The sequence below is a fragment of the Rissa tridactyla genome, chromosome 7 (genome assembly GCF_028500815.1).
Source record: "Rissa tridactyla isolate bRisTri1 chromosome 7, bRisTri1.patW.cur.20221130, whole genome shotgun sequence".
NCBI classification, from domain to species: domain Eukaryota; kingdom Metazoa; phylum Chordata; class Aves; order Charadriiformes; family Laridae; genus Rissa; species Rissa tridactyla.
The window spans coordinates 8,716,338-8,740,832 of NC_071472.1; the positions used below are offsets into that span (position 1 = coordinate 8,716,338).

At 41.4% G+C, this 24,495-nt stretch overlaps 2 protein-coding genes across 2 annotated transcripts in view; both read left to right on the forward strand.

Annotated features, from left to right (window-relative positions):
- The window catches only part of NCKAP5 (NCK associated protein 5), a 392,253-nt gene extending 385,871 nt beyond the window's left edge, over positions 1–6,382 (forward strand). The window contains 1 exon segment of the mRNA XM_054208458.1: positions 4,767–6,382. Coding sequence (XP_054064433.1) covers positions 4,767–5,048 — 282 coding nt within the window. The 3' untranslated portion in view covers positions 5,049–6,382.
- A 1,114-nt stretch (positions 6,383–7,496) lies between these two features.
- Positions 7,497–24,174, forward strand: LYPD1 (LY6/PLAUR domain containing 1). Its single transcript, XM_054208456.1, has 3 exons — positions 7,497–7,586; positions 8,636–8,773; positions 23,939–24,174. The coding sequence occupies exons 1-3, from the start codon at positions 7,535–7,537 to the stop codon at positions 24,172–24,174; spliced, it is 426 nt and encodes a 141-aa protein (XP_054064431.1). The 5' UTR covers positions 7,497–7,534.
- The last annotated feature ends 321 nt before the right edge of the window (positions 24,175–24,495 follow it).

Here is a 24,495-nt window from a genome sequence, read left to right on the forward strand (position 1 = left end):
CTTGTGTGTAACTGATTCTGAACCCTTTAAAGTGCTGGTTAACTAAACTTAGACAGCTGGAAAATACATTTATCCTGCAGAATGGTTCATTGCTAATATTGGGCGCTGCCGTGCCTTATAAGCATAGCCTGACCTCCAGGCAATCAGAGCTTCTGCATGTTACTATACAGAAGAAATGGACTTGCTGTTGCATTCCTTTCTGCAAGCCAGCTGTGGGTCCTTTGTACCCAGGAATGAGCCCATCCTTCCCCGCTCCTTCCTTTTAGACCTGCAGAGTCTTTGTGCCATTCACAACAACTACACTTGTGACTGGTCCTTGATCACACAGCACTGAAAATGCATTCTAACCACATCTAACCTCTCATTTTTAAAGTTTAAAAATAATCTAATTTGATGTGTTAATGTAGAAATAACACCTATTTATAATGTATCAGTGTAACTGCAGGCTAGTTTTGTTTTCCTAATTTGCTGTGCTTGAAGTGACATGCCAAATTTTATTATATCACTAATGGGTTTTAGTTATTCCCTTTAGGATGTTGCCAACAAGGAAACATTATTCTGATTCATGACTCATGAGTTTATTTCAAAGTGATGTGACTTGTGATGAAAGTCTGTATTATGTCAGATAGAGTTTCTCCTCTTCTGACAACTAGTCACTACTCTCAGGTGGTATGAAGCACCTGGTAGTGACTAGCTAAGAAACTCCAATGATGGGAAGCTCTCCACTTACACAGAGTAGAACAACAAATGTTCCTCATATCCTAAGGCTATAACAATATAGATTTTCTATACAAAAATATAGTTAGTATAAGTAAAACAAGCTATACATTGATCTGCCTTAGGGTGATGGACCAGTGCTTTTAGAGGCAATGTGAAAATCACAGTCCTTTTCTGTGCTGAGCCTTTCTTTTTCTTTTTGCTTAGACCAAAACCTGTGACTACATCTTTTTATCTTTCCCCTTAAGTTCGTACTCAGGAAAACATCTAACTGACCACACTGAATGCAGCAGACATCTTATTTATTCACAGAACAGATGCAGAATAGTCAGCAACAAAGTCAACACCTCCAGGCTGAAATAGCTTTAAGTATTATTTCTGAGAAGAATCGTGTCTCAGAGCAAGCACATACTGTTGGTCCCATCTTGGCTTTTCTAGCAACACTGAGCAAAATTACCAAGTCCTTTTTTTTCCTGAGGTGATAAAACCATATATTCATTATGCAGAAAGTTGCTACTAATATAGGAAAGATATGACTGGAACCCATGACCTAGGGGTGAGGTGCTCTCTACACCGTCACCAAATCTCACCCAGTTCTTGTGGATGCAAAACGCGTCTGATCTGCTGCCAAATGTTCGTATCTGCAGGAAAAGCTGCTGGCTCACATTAGTGTGACTCTGAAATGCTTTAATGAACTAATTGCTTTAAAATGCACAATACTAACATCTTTGGGCTAACCCTTGTTCTTTGTTATATCTGTGACTCTGCTGAGGTCAGTAACAAATCGACATGAACAAAACTAAAGACACTACTTAACCACATACGCAATTTATCAAACAAATTCTAATAATAGTTGCTTTGGTTTTGCCTTTTGATTCATCTAGCAGCTGTTGTGACTGCCATGAAAAATAAGAAACTTTAATTAAGGATGAATCTAAATAAATACCCTTTGGTAATTTTTCCAAATTGTCTCTCTAGTAACTACAGAAAAAAATTCTTAAAGAACTGGGGGTGACATTTGCTCTGGCACACCAATTTTAAATAAATTATCAGTGACTTTTCAACTCTAGGAATGTACCTAATTTTGTTATTGTGGGAGAAAATGATTTGTGGATCATGCAGATTCTTACATTAGTATCTCTGCTTAAAGTTTTCTTTATTTTTGCTCATGGAGCTCAAGATGTGTCAAGGACTAGAATATCCTATTTTAATTCTCTAACTACAAAAATATTTTTATTTCATATAAAATTTAACAGAAAAATGAATAGATATAAGTACAGCTGTACTAATGAAATCGTGAGATAACATCATATTGGTACATATTGTACATCTGATATCTGAGTTCTAGCATATTAATTTTCCCTACCAAAAGTCCCATCCAGATGACCCCACATTCTTATCTGATTATAAAATTAGCAATAGGTGGCCATAGCTCCTAGAACAATGCTGTGTCTGAAACAGTATATTGTAGCCAAATAGGTTACACCTACAGCAAATGAAAAAATGCAAAGTATTACAGTCCACATCACATGAGCATTACCTGTGCATACTTGCATACTATTGCAGTAATTACTTTCCTTTTTTTTAAAAGAAAAAAGCATTAAGACATCTAAAAAGGACAATATGTCCAAAAAAATCCATAACTTATTTCTGAATTCTGTCTCTATTTTAGTAATAAATTTTGCTACAGCAACTTGTAGAATGACTTTTTCCTTTAATTCTTGATGTATCCTGGATGTACTGTTCGCTACTCTGTATCTTTTGCCAGTGGGTTTCACTGATAGGCTTCACTTCACTTTCATTTGATTCAATGATTTTACTTAAAATTTGTAGAGAATACTTCTGTTCCCTGCAGTTTCTCAAACATATTTTATAGCCTTATATTAAATGACGAACTAGGGTGTGATTAAAGTAGGATTGTAGCCCAGGTTGTGCTTGTAGGGGATAATAAATTATTGATACTACATATATGCAGAATATACCACTGAATTAGTTCCATTTGCTCTCATTTTGGTACTTCACCTGGACTGCCCTGTGCAGCAAATACTCCAGGTGTCTCTGCTCCTCTTACCCAGGAGTTGAAATTGCCCCCATTTGAATCAATAAAATTTTTATCATAGACCTTACTAAGACCAGTATCGAGTTCTTGCAGCCCCAAGTCTGTGCTAAGCAGCCACATGCAATTTATCTAAAGAAAAGCGGTGAAGTGGGAAAAATATACACAAAGAAAATTCATTTAGTCTGTCATATCATAAAGTATTTTAGGTTTAGTACTCTGAAGAGCAGAAAGTGCAACTACGTGTGTTATTGATGCCATGTCTGAGAATTTCCTCATCTGGCCTACAGAGAAGTGAAACAACTGTTTCAGTAGGATTGTATAATATTTCAAATGAGGGCAAAGGGAAGAACATTTTAAGCTGGAATTGTAGAGAACTTCTATTGAAGGGTCCTAAATTTGTGTTTGTTCCTCTCACCAAGGGTTATATGACTATTTTGGAAAACATTGTAATTACAGATATTGAAGACCTTAGTTTTAACTGTCATCTAAAATCAGAATCTAACATAACGTCCCCTAAAACCTTTTAGACTGAAGATTAGTTAATGAACCAAACAGCAAATTTTCACTTTCCAAGACTTTAGCATCTCCTGTTCCTTTACCTAAGTTTGCTTGAAACATTTGATAGAAATACTAACCCAATCCAGGCATTGTCAGCTTATGAAATATGACAGGATCACAACATAAACAGTCATTGGACTGGCATTTCAATTTTTATCTAACTAGCCATAAAAACAAGCAATCCAACTGTTTAACAATTTTGTCTTCCTCTTGCTCAAGATTTCCGAGGATAAGCAGCACAGCATGCACAACACTTGACTTACTTGAAACTTGATTTCTTCAAAAAATTCTTATGACCCTTCACAACTGCGTATGTAATGACCCACATCATCCATACATCTGGCCATGCTTTATTTTCAGTGTGCTTAAAATACCATTTCATTTTGTGTCTAAACCAAAATATTAATGTCTTGGATTGACAGTAATTTAATGATTGAGCTTTCGCTATCTGATGGCAATACCAAAACTGAGGAACGGCTTGCACTCTGACAGCGTATCTCAACTTTCTTGCATCTTACCTCTCCGCGAGGCTGTTGGATGCTGAATGTAAAATGTTGAATGTTATCTCGTATTCCTGTGATAATATTATCGGTAAGAGGAGTTAGTTACACGGATTTTGAAGCACCCTGTGTATGAACGGCGGGGCATTTTTATTGAACTGCTCCCTACACAGTTCCCTAACTCTTCCTTGGTCAGATCTCCAATTGAAAATACCAGTAGCTAACAAAGGGATAAAATTACTCCTGTATAATCCTACTGTGCGTTTTTAATATAATGTGCTAATACACCGTCCGGTGTTCCTGCAGAATTACAGCACTTCTCCGAGTAGGCCTGGCCAATATCTGATTGATTCTGGTCTGTGGGGATTGGCCCAGTTCAGTATAATTTCCTGTCTTGTTGCTTTCTTGTCTATTAGAGAGGGTTTGGGTCGGTGGAAATCAATAGGCTTACACATGCAAAACGTGAGGTTATTCTTTAGCAAGTTTCATTTGCGTCTGTAATCTATGGAAAATGCTATTTTCTCCTCTGAACGTGTCTGTGCACCATTTTTTTAGCAGACTCCAAACTCTACTTAAACAAATGCCTGTTTAAACATACCCCCCAAAGTATTCTTAAAGGAGAAGATATAAATTACTGTGAAGATGCTGGAGATGCTTAACACATGCATACCCCAGATCTGCTACTTAAGTCATTAATAGCACTTAACTGTTTTGTAAATGCAGTCCTATTTGTCTCAGCAGAATCATTAAAGTTATGATTTATCCTAAAATGGACATTAATGTTCTATTTAATTATAATGGAGATTTAAGCGTCGAACAATCTGTTTCTGTTAACCCTGTGAACTTTGGAAAGACAGAAATTAATGGTGTACAGTAGGATAACTTTATTTTTGTAAGAAATATGTTTCTAATATTTCCCTTGCTTATTACAGAAATTGAAGCAAACTGAAGAAACAAAAGAGGATTCCCAGAATAGATTATCTAAAATTTCCCTGGAGTCTCTCAATAAATTTAACAGCAATAACGTACTTTTATTAGAAAAGGAGAAGAACTGTCTGAACACAGTTGAAGGACAAAAGGAAGAAAATGGAAAGAACGAAGAAGCTTCCTTAAATAGCTCGAGTAGGCACGACGTGGACAATTTAGAATCCTTGAGCGATTCTCTATACGATAGCTTCTCCTCTTGCGCCAGCCAAGGCTCCAACGATGTATAGAGACGCTTCCCAGTGGGCCATGACTGCGGCATGTAACGGAGCTGGAGGCAAGTGGGGAGCAGAGACGGTGGATGAAAGTTGTCCCTCCGCATCGCCATCCTCACGGCAGGGGGCTCCGACTGTCCCCGCGCAGCAATAAGAAAGTCAGGACGGCAGACATCGCACTGCATCAGATGCAACACGGAACACGATGAATGGTTACACAGAAAAGAGTCTTAATTTTGCACTTTTGTGAATATTTGTACAGTTGTAAATATCTTGCGAAAATATATTTGTAGGGATAAACGACAGCAATAAATACTAAATTGGTGCTATGCTCCCGTAATGGCAGATTACTAACTTAAAAGAAATTGATGTTAATATTAACAAGAAAAGTTAGTAGATTTTTAAAAAAAGATTTATAATTGTTCTAGTCTTAAAACTGTATGTAGAAACACTGCATTACCATAAACCTGAGCCTGCCAAATTGTCTGTAACAAACTTTCTTCAACTCCCTGTTACAAAACATACTTTATTTTTTCCTCTTAGCGCAATTCCATACAGGTGTTCTAGGGAAATGTGCATTTCAGTTACTGTGACTTCACAACAGGCGTCTAATTTCGAAAGGGTTTTGACTTTTGACATGTCAAGAAAATGAATAGATTAAAAGACCCGATACTGCTGGTATTGACTTCATCAATCATGTGCATAACTGTTTGAAAGATTGGGGTCAAACTAATACACCGCTGACACAAACAGGAGCCTCGTAGGAATGAGAACTGCTCAAACCACCCTCTACTTCTGACCGCGATGCAGCTTCTCTGCTCCCACCCCCCCGTACTCATTTCCTATCGGTTTCTGAATGTACCGTGGTGTGTTACCCTTTGTAGTCTCCCGTCTGGTCTTAATTAAATTGTAAATGCTAAAATAATTTTTTTAAACAGTCGAAACTCAACTCCTGTTTGTGACACACTTAAAGAAGACGTTGGTGCTAACCAGTTCAAACATATCTAGGAGCCGGGGGATTGGCCTGTGTTGGGTGTTTTTGGTTTTTTTCTACAAAGGTTGTTTATATGTAAGGGAAAGTCTATTTCAAAGGTTCTGTGTATTTTTTCTAGATGTGAAGTATTTATAACTGCTTTTTGTACAGCAATCTGTAAACTAGATATATTTGGGATATTTCTAGACTCTACAGTTTCTTTAGCACATGCCTGTTAATCTTTGAAATATTGTATGATCAGTGTTAATATTTTGTGCAATTTGTTATATTTTAAGTAATTTCCGCCGTAAACTTGCATCGTCTTTTTCGACTTTTAAGACATTTTCATTGAAACATCTTTCGTAAATAAAACTTCTCTCGCATACCTGTGCCTGAGGAGGGTTTTTTGGACGGTGAGACACCTCAGCGTGAGGCCGAGCGCAGCCCCTGCTGCCCACCGAGCCGCTCGGCCGGGGAGCAGCGCCGGAGGGTGAGTGCGGGCAGGCCCGTCTGTGCAGCCCTGCCGTGGTTACCCGGGGGGCGGGGCGAGTCACCCCTCAGGCTGGCTTAAAACCGGGAGAAAAAGACCGTTCGAGCACCGACGACCTGGCAGCAGCGCCCCAGCCTTCGCTCCCCGGCCCTCCACTGGGGCGGGCGGCCGTCAACGGCCGCCGCCGCCTCAGCCCGCCCCGCCAACGGCTCGCGCTCCCTCAGCCCCCCCGCCAACGGCTCCCGCGGCTCGCGCTCCCTCAGCCCCCGCCCGGGCTGGGGCTGCCCGGCGGCTCCGGAACCACCCAGGCGAGGCAAGGGAGCGCCACACCGACACGTACGCGGCCACTCGCGCCCGTTCACTTGTACGGTTTAATTCCCCTTCAGGGGGCCGAGGACGGCGTCTGCCAGGGCGAGGGGCCAGGCGGGGGCCGCGCCTTCCCTCAGTCCCTTCCGGGGAAGGTGGGCTTTGCGGGGCGTTTGTGGCAGCCGGGCCCGGCCTGTAACAGCCCTGCAGCCACCTGTAGGCTTCGGGCGGGCGGGGAAGCAGAGGGGGCCGGGGCGAGCCGCCGCCGGGGAGGGGAGGAGGGGTGAGCGAGCCGGGGCGGAGGGTGGCGGGAACCTGCCGCGACGCGACGTGTGCGGGGGCAGGAACGGGGCATCCGCTCGCTCGCTGAACTTTCCCCGTCTCCGAAGCGTGCCTGGCGAGGCGTGGCACTGTGCGGGGCGGCTTGCGGGCATCCCCGCCCCGCTCCGCCGGCATCACATGGTGCGGGGGGGGAGGAGGAGGGAGCCGCCCCCAGCTCTCGCTTCTCGTACAGTTTCTTCCAGCCTCAGCACTCAACTCCGGTGAGGCTGGAGCGCAGCGCAGGGCTGGGCAGGGCGGGAGCCGGGCGGGCTCCGCCGCCTGCTGCCGGGGCGCCTCTCGGCAGCGGAGGCGGCGGGGAAGCGGCAAAAGTGCGCGGCGCCCCCGCTGCCTCCCTCCTTCTGATGCCCCTTCGCGCCTGCACGCCAGCCCGGCGGCCGCGGCTCCGGGAGGATGCGGCTCTTCCTCCTCGCCGCAACTTTCTGGGGATTGTGCCTGGCTCCAGGTAAGGGGCTTCGCACCGCTTCCCGGAGGCGCCTACGCCGAGCCCGGCGCTGACCGCAGGGAGGCTTCGTGCCCTCACAGCCCCTCGACGGAGCTGGCGCCGGCGCTCAGCGGGAACGGTGCAGCGGAGCCCGCCGTCCTGCCCGCGGCCCGGAGAGCTCCTTGCCACTGGCGAGGGCGCAGCCCGGTGTCCCCGGCGCTGGCCACCCGCGGGCGAGGCACGGTGCGCTCCGCAGGCAGCGCCCGGCACCGGACGCGGAGGATGCCGCCTGCTGACCACCGGCGCCGCGCACTCCTCTCCTGGGCTGGCGGGCAGCCCCTGCGGGAAACGGGCTCGGTCCCGCCGCGGCAGCGCTCCCTGCGGAGGGGAGGCGCGGGCTGGGGGGGTCCTCGCTGCTCCCCGACGGGGCTCCGGGAGCTGCTGCGGTGCTCGGCGGAGGGCTGAGAGGAGAAGTCTCATGATAAAGGAGGGAGGTGAAGGATGCTCCGCAGCTGTAATTGTGCATGGCAAAATAGTAATTAAATCATTTGTAATTAATTAGTAGCTAAGTAAACCCGTCGGCACAGATAAGAGCCGCAGCGTATCTATTATCCGGGTCGCTCTCTAGGGAGCGCGGATAGTTTTTATCCCGCAGCGCAGAGGGCAACCCCGGGGCCGGGCGGGCGAGGGGCAGCGGCTGGCGTGCCGGTGCGGTGCCCGTGCCCGTGTGGTGCCGGTGCCCCGCCGCCTGCTGGCGGCAGCGTCCCCCGCGCCGCGGCGGGGAGGCCGGGCTAGAGCGGCGGCACCGCCGGAGTCCCCGCGGAAAGGAGCCCACTTCCTAAGCAGGTGCTGAGCACGTACGGCATATCCTCAGCTGAGTGGGCGACACGTTTGTTTTACGTTATTGTTGTCAAAGTCGTACTTTTGCTGAGCTGCAGAGTAGTTAGGAGCAGCAAAATACGATGAGGGAAAGATAAGGACGATTTCTGTCACATGTTGATTGTGGTGTTTTGGTTTTTTTTTTAATATTATTACTACTATTTTTCTGAGCAAAATCCTCTCTGTTCTAGGCTTGGGTTTGCAGATACAATGCTACCAGTGTGAGGAGTTCCAGCTAAATAATGACTGTTCTGCTCCAGAGTTCATTGTGAATTGTACAGTGAATGTTCAAGATATGTGTCAGAAAGAAGTAATGGAAAAAAGTTTTGGTAAGAAATTAATAATTATGCTTCTATTTATTTGTGTTGAGTGGCATTTATTTGTTTTGGCTTCACCCATTCACAGTCTTCAGCTACAAATGAATCTGGTGTTCCTACCTAAAGGGACCAGATTCAATTTCTTGGACTTCTGAGTGACTTTGCAACTCAATAAAGTTAATCATTTTCCTTTAAAACTGGTGTAAAAACTGAAGGATGCAAGCCAAATGTTGATAAAGCTGTTAATACACAGTCTTACGGGTCTCAGATTTAGTTTCCCTGCACTGGGAAATTAATAACAACAAGTTAGTTTAATCTCATTACAGTTAATTACATGGGCTTTTTCCCCAGGAGATGGAAGAGCATTAAATTAGTAATTCCCTCCTTTCTTTTATTTACTCTAGCAATTCATATACTCTGAAGGTTCATCTTGAGGGAAGGGAAGTGTAGTCATCTTTGCTTTCATCCATAAAAAAAAAGCATCAAGCAAAAGTGGGGGATAAAAAAACATTTTTGTGAGTTTGTGGGGGAGAGGAGGACACAAATGGACATATTTGCCATTCTCATTTTTCTAAGTCTAAGGTGGCTTTTCCCATACTGTAATTGAAATGAAAGTTAGCGTATCTGGAGATAAATGCTCAATTGGAAACTAGCTGGATTCTGTCTCTCATTTCTGTTGTCTTTTGAGCTGTGCTATGAATTACTTTTTTTTTTTTTTTTTTTTTATTCAGCATCATGGAGAGCATTTGAGATTTAGGGAGAACTGTCTTAGTTTTTAGACCACCGTGTTGCTCTGTAGCTATCTATGTGAGTAGAAGACTACAGCTTTATTAGGGACTTCAGGGCTGGGTGGGGTGGCAAGGAAGTGTGGGGGGGGGAGCTGGAGTTCCTGCAGCATCCTGCTCTTGCTGCCGACAGCCGTTAAGGCACTAGGTGTTAAAAAGGGCAAGGTAGACGTAACTCGCTGGTGTGCCTCAGCGTAGATGTGGCCTCTGTACCAAGTGGTAGGCTTAGGAGCAGAGGGCAGGTTGGGACTTCAGAACCCTGATTGAAGGGGAAGCTGCTCTCTGGGATTGTGCATCTGCCTGGAGTTCGCTGATGTGAAGGACTGTTAACACCGTTAATATAAATCAAGCTGTAGTCTGTCCTTTCTCACCGAGTCCTTCAGTAACAGCAGGATCCCCCTCTACCTAGCAAATGTGTGCAGCCCCTTGAACACAAACACTGTTCCGTCTTGAACACTAACACTGTTTCTTTCTGTTAGGAAACTATTCATTAATATTTTCAAGGTGCTTATCAATTGGCCAGGTCCATTTGTGCTGGTGGATTCAGATCACTACAGTAGTAGGAGTCATAGAAAAGTAGTAAGAATTGGTGTTACCTGTCAACAGCAGCTGAACTGCTGGCACTTTGTTTCATCCTGGGTAACACCAGCCACAGTGACAGTATTTCTGTAAAATATTTAAAGCTCTCCAGTGTAGAGAAAAAAAGCTGTACGTTTAAAGGAAGATCAGTCTCTTTCAAGCTATATGTTATTTGAATATTTTATTTCAAGTTTACGTGGAAAGGGTGGTGGGGATGGGAGAGAGTTAGGGCTTGCAAGGTACTTTTAAAGTCCGAGTATCTCTAAATGAATGAAGGCTTTGCGATTGCACACCACAGCTTCTATAATACTTTGAGTATCTTTGAATGGATGCTATGATGATTTGAAGGGCTGTAAACATGGTATGTAGACATGGACAGAAAAGTCAATTCTCACTTAATTCTTAACAGGTGTTTGGCATTTGGTTTTTTTGGTTTGGGGGTTTTTTGGGATTTTTTAAAGTACCTTCCCTGGTTCCTTCATGTTTTCATTTCAGTACAATCTCAGACTGTATCAGCCTTCCAGAAACATATCTGTAATCTTCTCTTCAGGTGAATGTTAGAGAAGTGTTTTCAGTCAAGTAAACCCCTCACAGATTAAAGTGCAAGTCTTCCAGATCAGTGGGCTTGCACGTGTGCATACACACACCTGCGGATGTGTTAAGAGGCAGCCACTTGGGTGCTGCCTGGGTAGGATGGGGCAGGCAGCCATGCATCTCCTCGCAGACGGGCAGGCAAGGTTGCAGTCTGGCCAGTGTGACTGTGCCTCATTGAAAAATGCAAACTGGAACTGTTTTAATGGATTTTAGACATACATTGATGCATAACTTGTCTGGGCTCCTGTGAAGAAATTGGTTTGCAATATAGTAAATAAGGAGCTCTTAAAAGAAACTTCTGGGTGTTTTTTCTTTTTTTTTCTGTAGAATTTTATATTGTCTCTGAGCAGATCCTTGGATTTCTCCCTTTAGGAGGTAAATAGCATGCTGTGCATAGCAGGTACCACTGTTCTATTTTATTTAATTTACTTCTATAAATGTGGTTCTTATTCATTTTAAGCTTAGAGATTGTAAATTTCAGCTAGTGAATAAATTTAAATTTTTAACCCAACTATTTCAAATTGAGTGAAATTTACATTGCAAGCTTGGTTTCTCTGTTATCCTCAGTCAATTCTAGAGAGGATTGGTTGTAAAACAGAGACGATTCAGTTCATCATCCTTTATTGTTTTTTTTTTTCCTAATTGATATTTAAATGTCTGTAATATAAATGCCTTATTCTCCCAAGTTTTATTTAATAATTCATTCTACTTCTACCAGTATATTTCATAACTTGATTCTTTTGGTTGTTGCTTATCACCGAAAGCTGAAATGTTTCAAATATTGATTTTAATTTATAATAGACTTGAGTTTGAATTTTTTTAACCCAGAATATGAAAGATGTGAATTTGCATTTATTTGACAGCATAGTCTCATAATTAAGAGTTTTTCCTCTTGACTAGATACAGTCAAGGAGTATAATTTAATTTGTATAGACTAACCCATTTTTGTCCTTAATAAAATATAGCTGTGTCAGTGAGCAAAATGTTACAAGTTCTGCTAAACCTTATTTAAAAGTTAAATGCAATATTTTGAGATAAAGTTCATGGTCTGAATCAGTAACCTATTGATGTAGTCACCCTTCCTTTGCAGTACGCATTAATCTGTGTGTTTTGCTATCAAGGGGGTCACTGACACATTCTGTGGTGTGCCTACAATATAGTCCCCAGCGTGTAGCCAGTGACTTTTTTTTTTTTCCTTCTTACATATATGTTAGTGTTCACTGAGTTGTGCAGTGACGGCTCTAGGCTGAGCTTCGTTTCTGTATTAAGCTTTCTATAAACAAGGCAGTGGAGATCTACAACTGTGCAGTTTTTTTCATTTATTTTGTAAATAGTTCCTTATGCCTGATCATAGTTAAACAAACCACTCCAGTTGCTATAAAATTAGCGTTAGTGCTTTAAATGTCACTGTGCTCTTTCAGAACATTATCTCTATTTCTGGAGAACCAATCTTTGGAAGTACTTTTTGGCTTCAGGTGAGAAATAACAGTAGCATGTTCCTAACCCAGAGCTTAGAAAGTGGCTGTTGCTGTGACAGCCTCTGATGTGACTAGCTAAGAATGCAGGTCTTAGTCACTAATGTTTTGGATTAGATTGGCAGGCATGTTAACCCAGCTGTTTGTAGTATCAGGTAGAAATTAGCTCCATTTCACAACTTAAAATGAATTGAGCAGTACGTCAGCATGTATCTGATTAAGTGATTACGTGGAACTAGTATAATTCTGCCTCCCCTGCAAACATGCACTTTGTTATGGCAGTTTATATTGCAGTTGCACTTTGGGGATCTGTCAGTGCACAGAATTGGAGGCTTTGTGAAGTAAATGACAAAATATTTTTCTCACTTTAAGCAGAGTTGTATTTAAAAATTTTGCTAGAACAAGTTTTATGCAGTTTTGTTAACATTCCGTCCCAGTGGGAGATACAGAAATACAGGACAATATTTTGCCTGCAATGCAAAATCTTACAAACTAATTTATTAATTTAATCCTAAAAAAAAATTTAAAAAAATTTTAAAAATCAGTGCTTTCTTCCTTTGAGGGAAGAATGGTGGGTGTGGGAAGTGGCCCTGTAGACTACAGGAAGTAATTTTTGTTCCACAGAAATTAACATAAGTGATACTTTTCTAGTAGTGTGTAAATTAAATGTTTGACAAAGGATCAAAGTTCTTGCTTATAATACTTCCACTTGCAGATATTTTGCGGAAATACCCATGGCAGATTGCCCTCTCCCACTTGCCTCTCTCCTTCCCATCCATGAACTTTTAACTTAGAAATGTTAGTGCTCCTTAATTTTTATAATATACATAGGAACAAAGAAATCCCACAGTATATTGGGATCAGATGAAACTTCTTGATGATATGTATATAACGTATATATGATTTTATACCTATATCATAGAAAACATACTGATAATGAAGCTTACCTTTTATTGAAGGCAAGCGCTGTCTGAGCGTTAAGGCTGATCTAAAACCTACTTAAGGCAAAACGAAACTTGCAATGTGAATAGATCAGAAAGGAATACACCAGGAAGGATGAGACAATCAGCCCAGAAAGGCAGCCAGTGTAAATTTCTCAGAACTCTCTGTAAGTAAACCTTCCCATGTGTATGTTTTGAACAATATACCATGTGCCCTAATGCAGTTGTGAACGTACTTTCATAAACTTTTACTATTGCAAGGAAAAAAAAAAAAAAAGATCCACAGTGGCAAAACATTAAAATGTCTGTCTATATAAAACTCTGATTGTTTATGAATTTTCCTTTGCAAGCGAATTGGGAAACAGCCTCATTATTTCTATTAACCTGCATTAAGAAACTTCTCTTATTTGTTTGGTTTACAATAGTCCTTTTAATGAATTTACATAGGATATAATAATGCAGTGTAATTAAAGCAATTGCTGTAATTGTGTGCTTAAAAGCAGTGCATGGGAACATCATGAAAAAGATCATCATCTCACTGTTGAACTTTATTCAATTATTGAATATGAATTTATTATTTATTGCATTTTATTTATTTAAGTCTTCTCAGTATTGGTTTCCCAATCATTTGTTTTATCAGGCAGAGGAAAATTTGTCTAAATTGTGTGATGAGTTGGCCTATGGTAAATTCTTTACCCATGATTATTACTTTTTTTATATCTTATTGTGTTGCTGCCATGATTAAGCTGTTTTGTGTTCAGGATTACAGAAGCACATACTTTTTTCTGTTTTCATGTATAGTACTTCCATTAGTACTGATACTAATTGTATACTTGTATCAAGGGGAGATTATACTCTGGTGTCTGTTTATTGACAAAGTGATTAAAACAGCAAACAAAGTTTAATGTCTTCATAATCACTGTAGGCATTAAAGTTTTACAGGTAATAGCTGCATCCCCAGTATCCCTTTAGAAACAGTAAGAAACAACCACTGAGCTGGTGGTGGATTATTTATTTATTTATTTATGTTAGAATCATAACAATGGTTCGGGTTGGAGGGGACCTTAAAGATCACCTAGTTCTAACCCCCCTGCCATGGGCAGGGACACCTCCCACTAGACCAGGCTGCTCAAAGCCCCATCCAACCTGGTCGTCTTCTACACTGTCTCTTTTGGTCAAAGCATATCAACATAACTCAAAAGAAGTTTTTGTGGGTTTTTTTTAATCAAAGAAAAGTATAATATAATAAATCTTTACTGACAATTAATAAAGAAAAACTTGGCATGTGACAGTTGTTACCTATAGCAATTTGTCTGGTGCTACTTGGTGCCCAATGAAATGAAGACATTGTAACCAATATTGGAAACATGCAGTTATCTTTGATGCTGAATAAAGACTAGCAATATATGTTGTTAATTTGTACTATATCATAGAATGGTTCGGGTTGGAAGGGACGTTAAAGATCATCTAGTTCCAACCCCCCTGCCCTGGGCAGGGACACCTCCCACCAGACCAGGTTGCTCCAAGCCCCATCCAGCCTGGCCTTGAACACCTCCAGGGACGGGGCAGCCACAACTTCCGTAGGCAACCTGTGCCAGTGTCTCACCACCCCCACAGTAAAGAATTTCTTCCTGATATCCAATCTAAATCTACCCTCTTTTGGTTTGAAGCTGTTACTCCTCATCCTATCATCACACTCCCTGATCAAGAGTCCCTCCCCAGCTTTCCTGTAAGACCCCCTTAGGTACTGGAAGGCTGCTATAAGGTCTCCCTGGAGCCTTCTCTTCTCCAGGCTGAACAGCCCCAACTCTCTCAGCCTGTCCTCATAGCATAGGTGCTCCAGCTCTCTGATCATCTTAGTGGCCCTCTGCTGGACCCATTCCAACAGGTCCGTGTCCTTCTTGTGCTGAGGACTCCAGAACTGGACGCAGTATTCCAGGTGGGGTCTCACCAGAGTGGAGTAGAGGGGGAGAGTCACCTCCCTTGCCCTGCTGGCCACACTTCTTTTGATACAGCCCAGGATGCGGTTGGCTTTCTGGGCTGCAAGCGCACATAGCTGGCTCATGTTGAGCTTCTCATCCACCAGCACCCGCAAGTCCTTCTCCTCAGGCCTGCTCTCAAGCCATTCTCCACCCAACCTGTATTTGTGCCTGGGATTGCCATGACACAGGTGCAGGACCTTGCACTTAGCCTTGTTGAACTTCAGGAGGTTTGCATGGGTCCACCTCTCAAGCCTGTCAAAGTCCCTCTGGATGGCATCCCTTCCCTCCAGCATGTCAACCGTGCCACACAAGGTGGTGTCATCGGCAAACCTGCTGAGGCTGTACTCAGTCCCACTGTCCATGTCACCAGCAAAGATGTTAAACAGCACTGGTCCCAGTACTGACCCCTGAGGAACGCCGCTCGTCACTGGTTTCCACGTGAACATTGAGCCATTGACCGCAACCCTTTGAGTGCGGCCATCTAGCCAGTTCCTTATCCACTGCGTGGTCCATCTATCAAATCCATGCCTTTCCAATTTAGAGACCAGGATGTCATGCAGGATGCTTTGCATAAGTCCAGGTAGATCACTGAATATGAATATATAATATATATTCATATAATATGAATAAGGTATATGCTGAAAGCTTGGAGCTGTGGATGTATTACCATTCAGAAACACTTTTTCAGATGCCAAAGCTGTTTTCTTACTAGTAAATTCCTTCCAATCTTTGGGTTGCTCGGGAAACTTTCAGCCACATATGGGATGAACTGAACTACATGCGTCAGCTAAGGAGAAATCGCAGGCAGTATTTAGTAGATTGCTATTCTGTCTGCCTTTTAATATCAAAAAGCAACAGTGGAGTTAACAGTTCAAGCAGTTTATGACTTGAAAGTCAGGACAAAGATCCAAGAGCAGAAGTGATGAAGGGCTGTATTATTTTAAGGAATTTTGTGGTATCTGGTTCAGTGAATTTCATTTTTCACAGGACATGGACAATAGCTTTTTATGTTATTTTATTTCTCATACTTGTATGAAAGATATACAGATGAATTTTGTGAGAATACAGTGCCCACAGCCTCGGGTCTCTTAAACCTCTTTTAAGCATTTCCTCTCGCTTTTCACATACAAATGAGCCTGTGCTTCCAAAAAGTTCTTGTCATCTGACCTTGTCATTTGCCTTAGTTCCCAGTGACCTTATCAAAACATTGGTAAGCATGTTTTAATTAATCCAAACTGTTTTCATTTCCACTTTTCATTTGTAGACTGTATATTTTTTTTTAGAAAACTTGATGCAACCTATTTTTCCAAATTATCAATGAGTCTCTGAACGGGGAAAAAGTAAAATAAAAACCAGGCAAATCCTACTCTGAAGTTGAACAGGCTGTAAAACTGTAAGCATGAAAATAGCTAATGATACAAAAGCTGAACGGATTTCAAAGATACTGGCATGCAAGTGCAAACGTGAGCCCTTCCATTGAAATTTGTAAGAACATTAATTAGTAAGATGCAACAAGACTATTCGCATGTAAAATTATTTATGGGGCTTACTACAAGAGTACAGCACTTTAACATTGGTAAAGGCATAAGGACTGCAGCTTCCCAGTTTGCTTCAACAGATGAGGATTGTCAAGAAAAATGCTAATACACGATTCTGAAAATTAAGTTCACCTCTCTTGCTGGAAGATAATGTATATTTTGATCTTGATATCCAAGGCTTTTACTTACCTTTGTATCAGGAAAGCATAGATATGGAAGGTTGTGAGCCAGCTTTGTTTGAAAGATTGTATGTTTTAGTGCTTGACTCTTAAGTCCACGTTAATGAGCAGAGAAATGAATATGAACAGTAGAAAACAAAAGAATCAGATCTGCAGGTGAAAGTTGAGCTTTGACTTCTGGTTTGTAGCCTTCTGTGGCATTAAAAAAATATTTGATAACATCACCATTAATAGCTGTACTTAACTTTCTCAGCCTATGCATTTTTAAGTAGTTTAATACCTTGTTTCTGCTTTGTGATACTGCGAGCAATGACAAAGACTTATTTGCGCCATTATTTACATTATTAACAATGCAGTTTTGATTCATATTTCCGGTACCAGAATTAGAAGGCATGACTTAGAGATACCATGGTAATCCAAACCCTTGTCCTTTGTCGGTCAACAATTGTCCAGTTTTCTTTGAAGGTAATTTAATTTCCACAAGATGCCATATCATTTAGGGTCAGAAGGAAAGTGAGGAGGCCTGTCTTTCATTGTCAGAAGCCCCTTATTAGTTTCTGCAAAGTGCCACTTTTCAAAAGTGCCAAGTGTATGTAGAAGTTGTGATGATATTGAGTAAGTTTTCATAGAAATTATGATGAAAATATGCTAATTCAACCAGGTAGCGTTTGGTGGGGGGTATTTTATTTTGGTTTTGTTTGGTTTTTTTTTTTTACAGAATTGTATATTCTGTAAGAGCCTAATGGCATGTATATGCTTTTATCTTGTCTACCAAATGCATCAAAGGGAGGGGATCCGGATGAAATAGCTGCAGTCCTAAAACACAGGACTAAAAATCAGGAAGTCTGAGCTTTGCGATAGATTTCAAGTCACTTAATTTCAGTGCCTTTGTTTTTTCATCTGGAAAACACTGATTTTCTTACAGTAATAATACTTACAGTATTTAATTAGCTGTTTGTAAGTCAATTAGTAAATTTCATGATAAAAATTCTGGCAAGGTGCAAATTATTTAAACCAGTCATAAGCTCCAGAGAGAAAGTTGAGAATACAAGGAGAGGAAGAGTTACTGTAAAATGAAACACAGAGGACATGGTTGGATATGGTTATACCTTACACTGGCTTAAACTGTTATTTTAACAGTGCATTTACAATCATAGATGACAGGATTTGTGTTGGGGAACCTTAATTCATATTTTAAACCACTGAAAACTTGATCTGTCTGGGGAAGCACGCTATCAGAAGAATGATTGCTTTTTCAACATTCAATCACCTTCTAACATATTCAGAACCTTATTAGATAAAATATTTATAATCACTTTCTCTAGAAAACAGAGAGCGAATCACAATAGGACCTTTTGCAGTCTGTCACTGTATGATGTATGTGAACAGGTACCAGCTAAGGAATAGACAATTATCATACCAAAACCACTGAAGGCATAAAAAGATGGGCATAAAAACTAATATGAAAACTAAAAAACTAAAAAGAAGGAAAACTTGCAGATTCACCAAGACCAGAAAATTGAAAGTTTCAGTGAAATAAGGTAATTGGAACTATTCAGAGTACTAAAACAACAGAGCAGTATCAGTTCATGCACATAGTCCTCATACTTGTCTTTATGAACAACATTAAGAGAATACCCAAACCACATCACATACAAATCATGAAAGCATGCTAATGCTAGAGCTGGGACAACTGTTGGAGGCTTCGCGTGGGTTGTGTGTGCCACAAAATGAATTGTCCACTGTTTGCTCATTTTCTGCCTTTTGCTTGGAGGAGATGGGCAAGATTAAGCACCAAATCAAAGAGTTGAGTGGAGAAATGCTGCGAAGTCTTAATGGCACACCTCAAAACTTGCCTTGATCTGCCTGCTAACCTTCTGGCTTGTGTTGTGTCTCAGTGTATATCCCCAGCTCCTGGGCCAATCTTGAGAAGACAGTTTTGTGACTGCTCAAGGATGCCTTGTTCCTGGACCCTAGCTGGGCACAGACTGTTTTCTAATGCTCTGAAAGATTTGGCACAGAAGATTTTGCGAAAGCAGTATTTGTGGAATGAGTTGCAGAACAGAAATCTGACTTTATGTATGCCTACGAAATCATATACGTACAAAACACTGTAGCAAAATATTTTTTTAAAAATGAGGAGTGTCAGTCATTGCCCATGAGATAGAGCATTTGGCTTGGAAAAGTTAGTGTTAGTCAAAGCGACATCATCTACTTGACGGGAGTCAAACTTTAAGAGTTTCATGGCCATGAGGCCATAGACTGTTCTGTGGTGAAGCAGAGGGCTGCAGTTTCCCGCTGAGGTGTGCTCTTGCAGAAAGTAGTTTCAGAGTAGTTGGGTCATAGAGTGGGAAGGTGACTGTCTTTTTTAGAAATTAGGTCACTGATCTCAAAGGCGATATCCTAGTTGCCTATTTCAGCTTCAGAGACTCTGTGTACTTTGCTGAAGGACAGGCTTGAGAGTAGAGGTGCTAACGAAAGCTACATACTATTAGGATTATGGTTGGAGAGTCATGCTTACACTTGCTCTTTTTTTGTCTGTACCTGCTGTAACAGAAGAGTCAGAGGTGCCTAATAAGATCCTTTTTGAGCAGTAAGAGGAAAAGCTTGGATCTTCTGGTGCCTTCTGCATACACACAGTGTAAAAAGTAGGTGTGATGTCACCTTTTTTGGTTGTCCTAGTAACAAGTTAAGCTGTTATTCAAGAGAGTGTGTACTGAGCTCTGCAGACAGGGTAGGTGGAAGAACTCTCACTTTTGGATTTGAATAAATTGTAGCATGAATTGTTTGATGCTACCAAGACTGAATGCATCTGCATGTGGCCAAAACAGAGTGCCAGGGTGTGGATGCACAAGACTGCGGCTAAGCAGGGGGTTGAGCTGACGGGGGGGGCACATGTGAATAGAATGGATGTAGGTGAGCAAATCAGTATTACACGCAGGAGCTATAGAAAAGCCGTGAGATTTACAACATCATTTCATTGCATGGAATAAGGCAGAAATCCTGCAGAAACAGTAGCTTGGGCCTTGACACTATCTAAATGTGTGATCACATATGGGGCAGAGAGAGGTGTAACAAAGGGAAAGTTATTCAGTCTAGGAGTAAATTTTTGTAAACTTTCAATACCTGATTTAAGTCCAAACCTTTTTTTTTTTTTAAGAAAAAAGAAAAAGTAGTTGGTGTACATGGAAGGAGAGCGTGTGGGATATTACTGCGTTATCACACAGATATTCTAGCCTTGTGTACTCCCCTCTCTTCAAGAACTTGTACTTGAACTACATCCTCAGCGAACCCCACAAACCTCAAAGCCAAAATGAAGGAAAATCAACTGGTCAGTAGTAGGTACTTCATAGTAAAACATCATTATAGTGCCTGTGCATACGCACAACCCACACTGCTGTTGGGGGGCTGCTAATCCATGAAAAAAGATTATTTGGTACTCATCCATCAAGAGATTAGGCAGTAAATATACTAATTGAGCACTAGTATAAGCTGTTGAGTGTAGGTAGCTGGGAATGATGCCATCCCAGTAAAAGCAGAGTGTAGTCCCCTTGCCTAGCCAGCAACTAGGAAGAGTCTGAGGTAGAAGAAAAGCCCCCAGAAAAGTTTGCAATTGTATTTCTAGGTGATGTGTTAATGAATGTATCAAGCTGATTGCTCAAGCAAGAATATCCGGTCATTAGCAGTTATGTCTGTGGTATGAGTCTTATGAGGCAGATAACCACTTTGAAGAACTGTCAGCAGTTCAGCCTGCTGGTGGCAAATGATTTGGGAAGATCTCAGAAACAGTTTCAGAACTGGCTCAACAGAACCATAAACCACTGCACGAGAGGAGTCTGAGGAAAAATCTCTAGAGATAATCCCAAAAGGATGCAGCTGTCCCATCTGAACTCAGTGGGTGAACTGCAGTAACTGGGGTACGTTAACCTGTTTGCTGGAGCAACGAGAGTAGTGACCCTGGCATCATACCATGGAAGTCAGTTGTAATGATTTGTTTCCTACCACAATTAAGTTGGACTCACAATATGATAGGAAGAAGGTTTAAGAGTATTTATCCTGCCTTTCTTTACTTCATACTGTTTAAAGTGTCATTGCTTTTTCACACTCGTGGTAAAAAAAAAAGTGGAAGTCACAGCTGAAGTGTTTTAAAAATGCCACTCCTGTAGTGCTAACATTCTCTCTTTTTTTCCCATCAATCTTCTATGCCTCTTTTCATTGTATCTTGCTATAAAGATACTCCGAGAAAAAAGCAGAGCCTTTCTGTGCTGATCAAGTTTAGTTCATCCCTGATGCTTCGTAAAAAGCACAGTTAGTGTAGGATAGCAGCTGATTAGTGAGCTCAAAATAATCTATTAGTACTTAAAGAAAAAAAACTTGGATGTGAAGGGCATGTCTTCAGCCAAGTAGCTATTGAAAACTTCATGGAAGTGCTGACTTTTTTAATTACGTAAAGAATCTTGTTACAATTCAGATTTCTAGAGCTGGGAATGGGAATAAACAATCATTTGGGAGTGGAATTTCCTATTGTAAGACATATTTACAGAAAAGCCACAGGAGAAGCATTACAATAAGGTTTTACTACTAGCTAGATTATTCTCTCTGTTTAGGCATGAACATGGTCCATCTGTGTGTGAAACTTTGAGTTGTAAAATTTCAGTTTGTGGAGGAATGCTGTGCTTTGACTTCAAAAGGAGCTCGGGATTATTCTGTGGAATTTATGCTGGAGAACAGAACTGTTCTAAAACACACAGAGTTAAGCTTCAGGACTTTGATTTTTTTTGCAGAAGAGGTGTCCTGGAATTGCCTGGTGAAAATCATGCCTCAGAGGGCATTATCTGATTGTTCACAGCACTGAACAATTCTAGTCTCCTAGTCTATAGGAAAACTGCAAAGTATATGATATTTCAGGGACCTAACTAATAAATCACTTACTAGTTCAAAATGTGAACAGGGCTTTGCAGGAATCCTGTGAAAAGGAAATGGCAGGAAGAGAGTGATCTATAAAACAACAGTAATAGGAAATCTGCCAATGTCAAAAGCTTTTTAGAGGCTTCGTCTTTGAGGCGCAAGTCGAGATTCACCGCTCTTCATAGGGAAGACTGAGGAATGGCTGCATTTGATGGGTGGCTGTAGCCGCAGGGAAGGAATCTGTGATGAGGAGATGCGGGATTAGAGATGGGAAAACAATCGCTGTGCCTACTTTCACTGAATACAGGATTCTTTTTTTGAGAGGGAAGGGGAAGGAAAAAAGTTAATTGTAGCTATGGGAAGGGTCACGTTTGCCTCGGCTCTTGGGAGGCTGCAGGAGGAACATGGACAAAGCACCAGGACTTTGTAGGAAACATAGTTGAGGCTTCAGTATTGTAAGCCGATCAGTGGCAGCACAGTTGAGGCTCCTTGACAGCAGTGGTTTGTCAATAGAGACAGAGCGCTCTTCTTTTTGCAAACTGTAGTAATAAAGATTCTGCCTCTTGATCTGTGTGCCTTTGCTGTTACAGCTAGAATAGCCTGTAGCTCCTCTTCCTTCTTGAAAAAAGGCTCTACCTGCTGTTTTGATTGATTGAAGCTCACTGGAGGCAGAGGAAGATTTAACACTGACTTGGGGGCTTCTCTTCATAAATTTAACTAGACAGATAGCCTTAAAACACGTTTCAGAGTTTAGATTTGCAGAGGGAGAACACAAAAAGGGAAACCCCTGCATTGTTGGGATGGCAGTGATGTGGTGACAGTATAAAAGAATTGCTTTAATTAAAACTCTCTGAAGACAGGAAATCTTTTCTGAGCATAACCCAAACAAACAGTCTGTTGCTGCTCTACACAGCACATAGTAGCACAGTGGCAGTCGCTCCTGCAGGGGTATCTGCTGGACTGTGTAGGTGCAGCAGTGCTTATTTCTGAAGTCCCCAGGGACTGAACAAGTATCTGCAGGTGCTGTAAATTCAGTAGCTACAGGTAATATTCTTGCTTCACCCCCTCCAAAAAAGTCTTGATTTAAAAACATTCTGGGACCATGCTACAGGATGCAGAGGCACCCTTCTCCAAGGGCGTCCTGTTCCCGAGCTCTTCAGAAGAAAAAGAAACTTTTGAGAATCCCATATTCAAAAGGAATAGTGATTTTATTATCCTTAGAAATATTTACCTCTTTTTGTAACTGCATGGCAATACAAGCGAACCACCATTATCTATTTATGTCTATGTTTTCCCAACACATAATTTCTACTGTATCACTTGCGGGAAAATTTTAGAGTAATGAAAAGTGGAACTGCCACAGCCATTTCCCACTGTGACAGGGGAAAATGCAACTATGTATTTTAAAGCCTTTATAAACCATTTTAAAATAACAGCTATGTGTATCAGAATGTACTTTTTCCAGATAAAAACAATTTGAGAAATTGTAACCTTAATTAGATTATTAATTAAAATTAGATTAAATTAAATTACATTAAAAAAGGAAGACTTTGAACTCAGAAAAGCCATTTCTGTACAAATGGAAATTCTTGTTCTTGAGGGTATTAAGCTTCAAAGACGGCAAGAACTGAGATTACCTGGAACAGTACTTCTAGTTTTTCTTTAAAAAATAAAAGGGGGAGAGCCTAAAGTTTTGCTGATAGTCATTCTCCTTTTACTCTTGGTTACTTGTCTCTATGTGGCAATGAACAAGAAAAAGAAAAAAATGCTCAAAAGACAAATTAACAGCATAGAAAACTGTAATGACTTTGACACCTTAAACAATTCAGACACGTTCAGCAAGAGGAACAGAAGACGTTTTCAAACTAACTGCATTTCAGTTACAGCTATTCAAACAGCTTATTCCAAAAGATGAAGAATTCTGGAGATAAAATGCATCGTTTTATAAACATTATGTAAATCAAGTTTGTAATGTTTTTGGTTCCAACCAGAATCAAATAAAAGAAAATTCCAAACCAGAGTGATTCTCCTGCAGTGCAGAGCTGCTAGCCGTGTCACAGCTGAGGTGTCTTGGCTTCATCGCCAGCATTGCTTTGGAAACGTAAACTGGGTTTGCAACAGTTTGCAAGCATGAATTGTGTTGTAAAGCAAAACTGTGTTCATATCAAACTAAGTAACCTTTGTTCTGTGTCACAGGAATCATGTATCGCAAATCCTGCGCGTCTTCGGCAGCGTGTCTGATAGCCTCTGCTGGGTACCAGTCCTTTTGCTCTCCAGGGAAGGTGAACTCTGTTTGTATCAGCTGCTGCAACACTCCACTCTGCAACGGACCCCGGCCGAAGAAGAGAGGGAATTCTGGTGTGGTGCCGAGGGCACACACGATAACCACCATTCTGCTCCTTAAATTGGCTCTTTTGTTTTTGTATTGCTAAACTTCAAGCAAGTTTTTTGCCCTGACACAGTTTGTTCTGTTTCTTCCTTTCTTCAAAGCCACTGCAATTATTTTCTGTTTGTTTCCAAATCCCTGTCAACAGCGAGGGAAGCTCAGTGGCTGTGGGGAGAGAGGGGCTGATATTTTTGGCAGCTAATGAATTCGGTTAGCAGATTGAATTTCCAGTGTGCACTTAAAAATCCCAGCAGCAGGATACAGAACTCCTGCTCTTTTTGCATAATTGGAAACAAATCCATCTGTGTTATTCCTTTTAAAATGCAGGCAATTCCTCCGTCATTTTAATTCCCATGTTTTTAAGTTC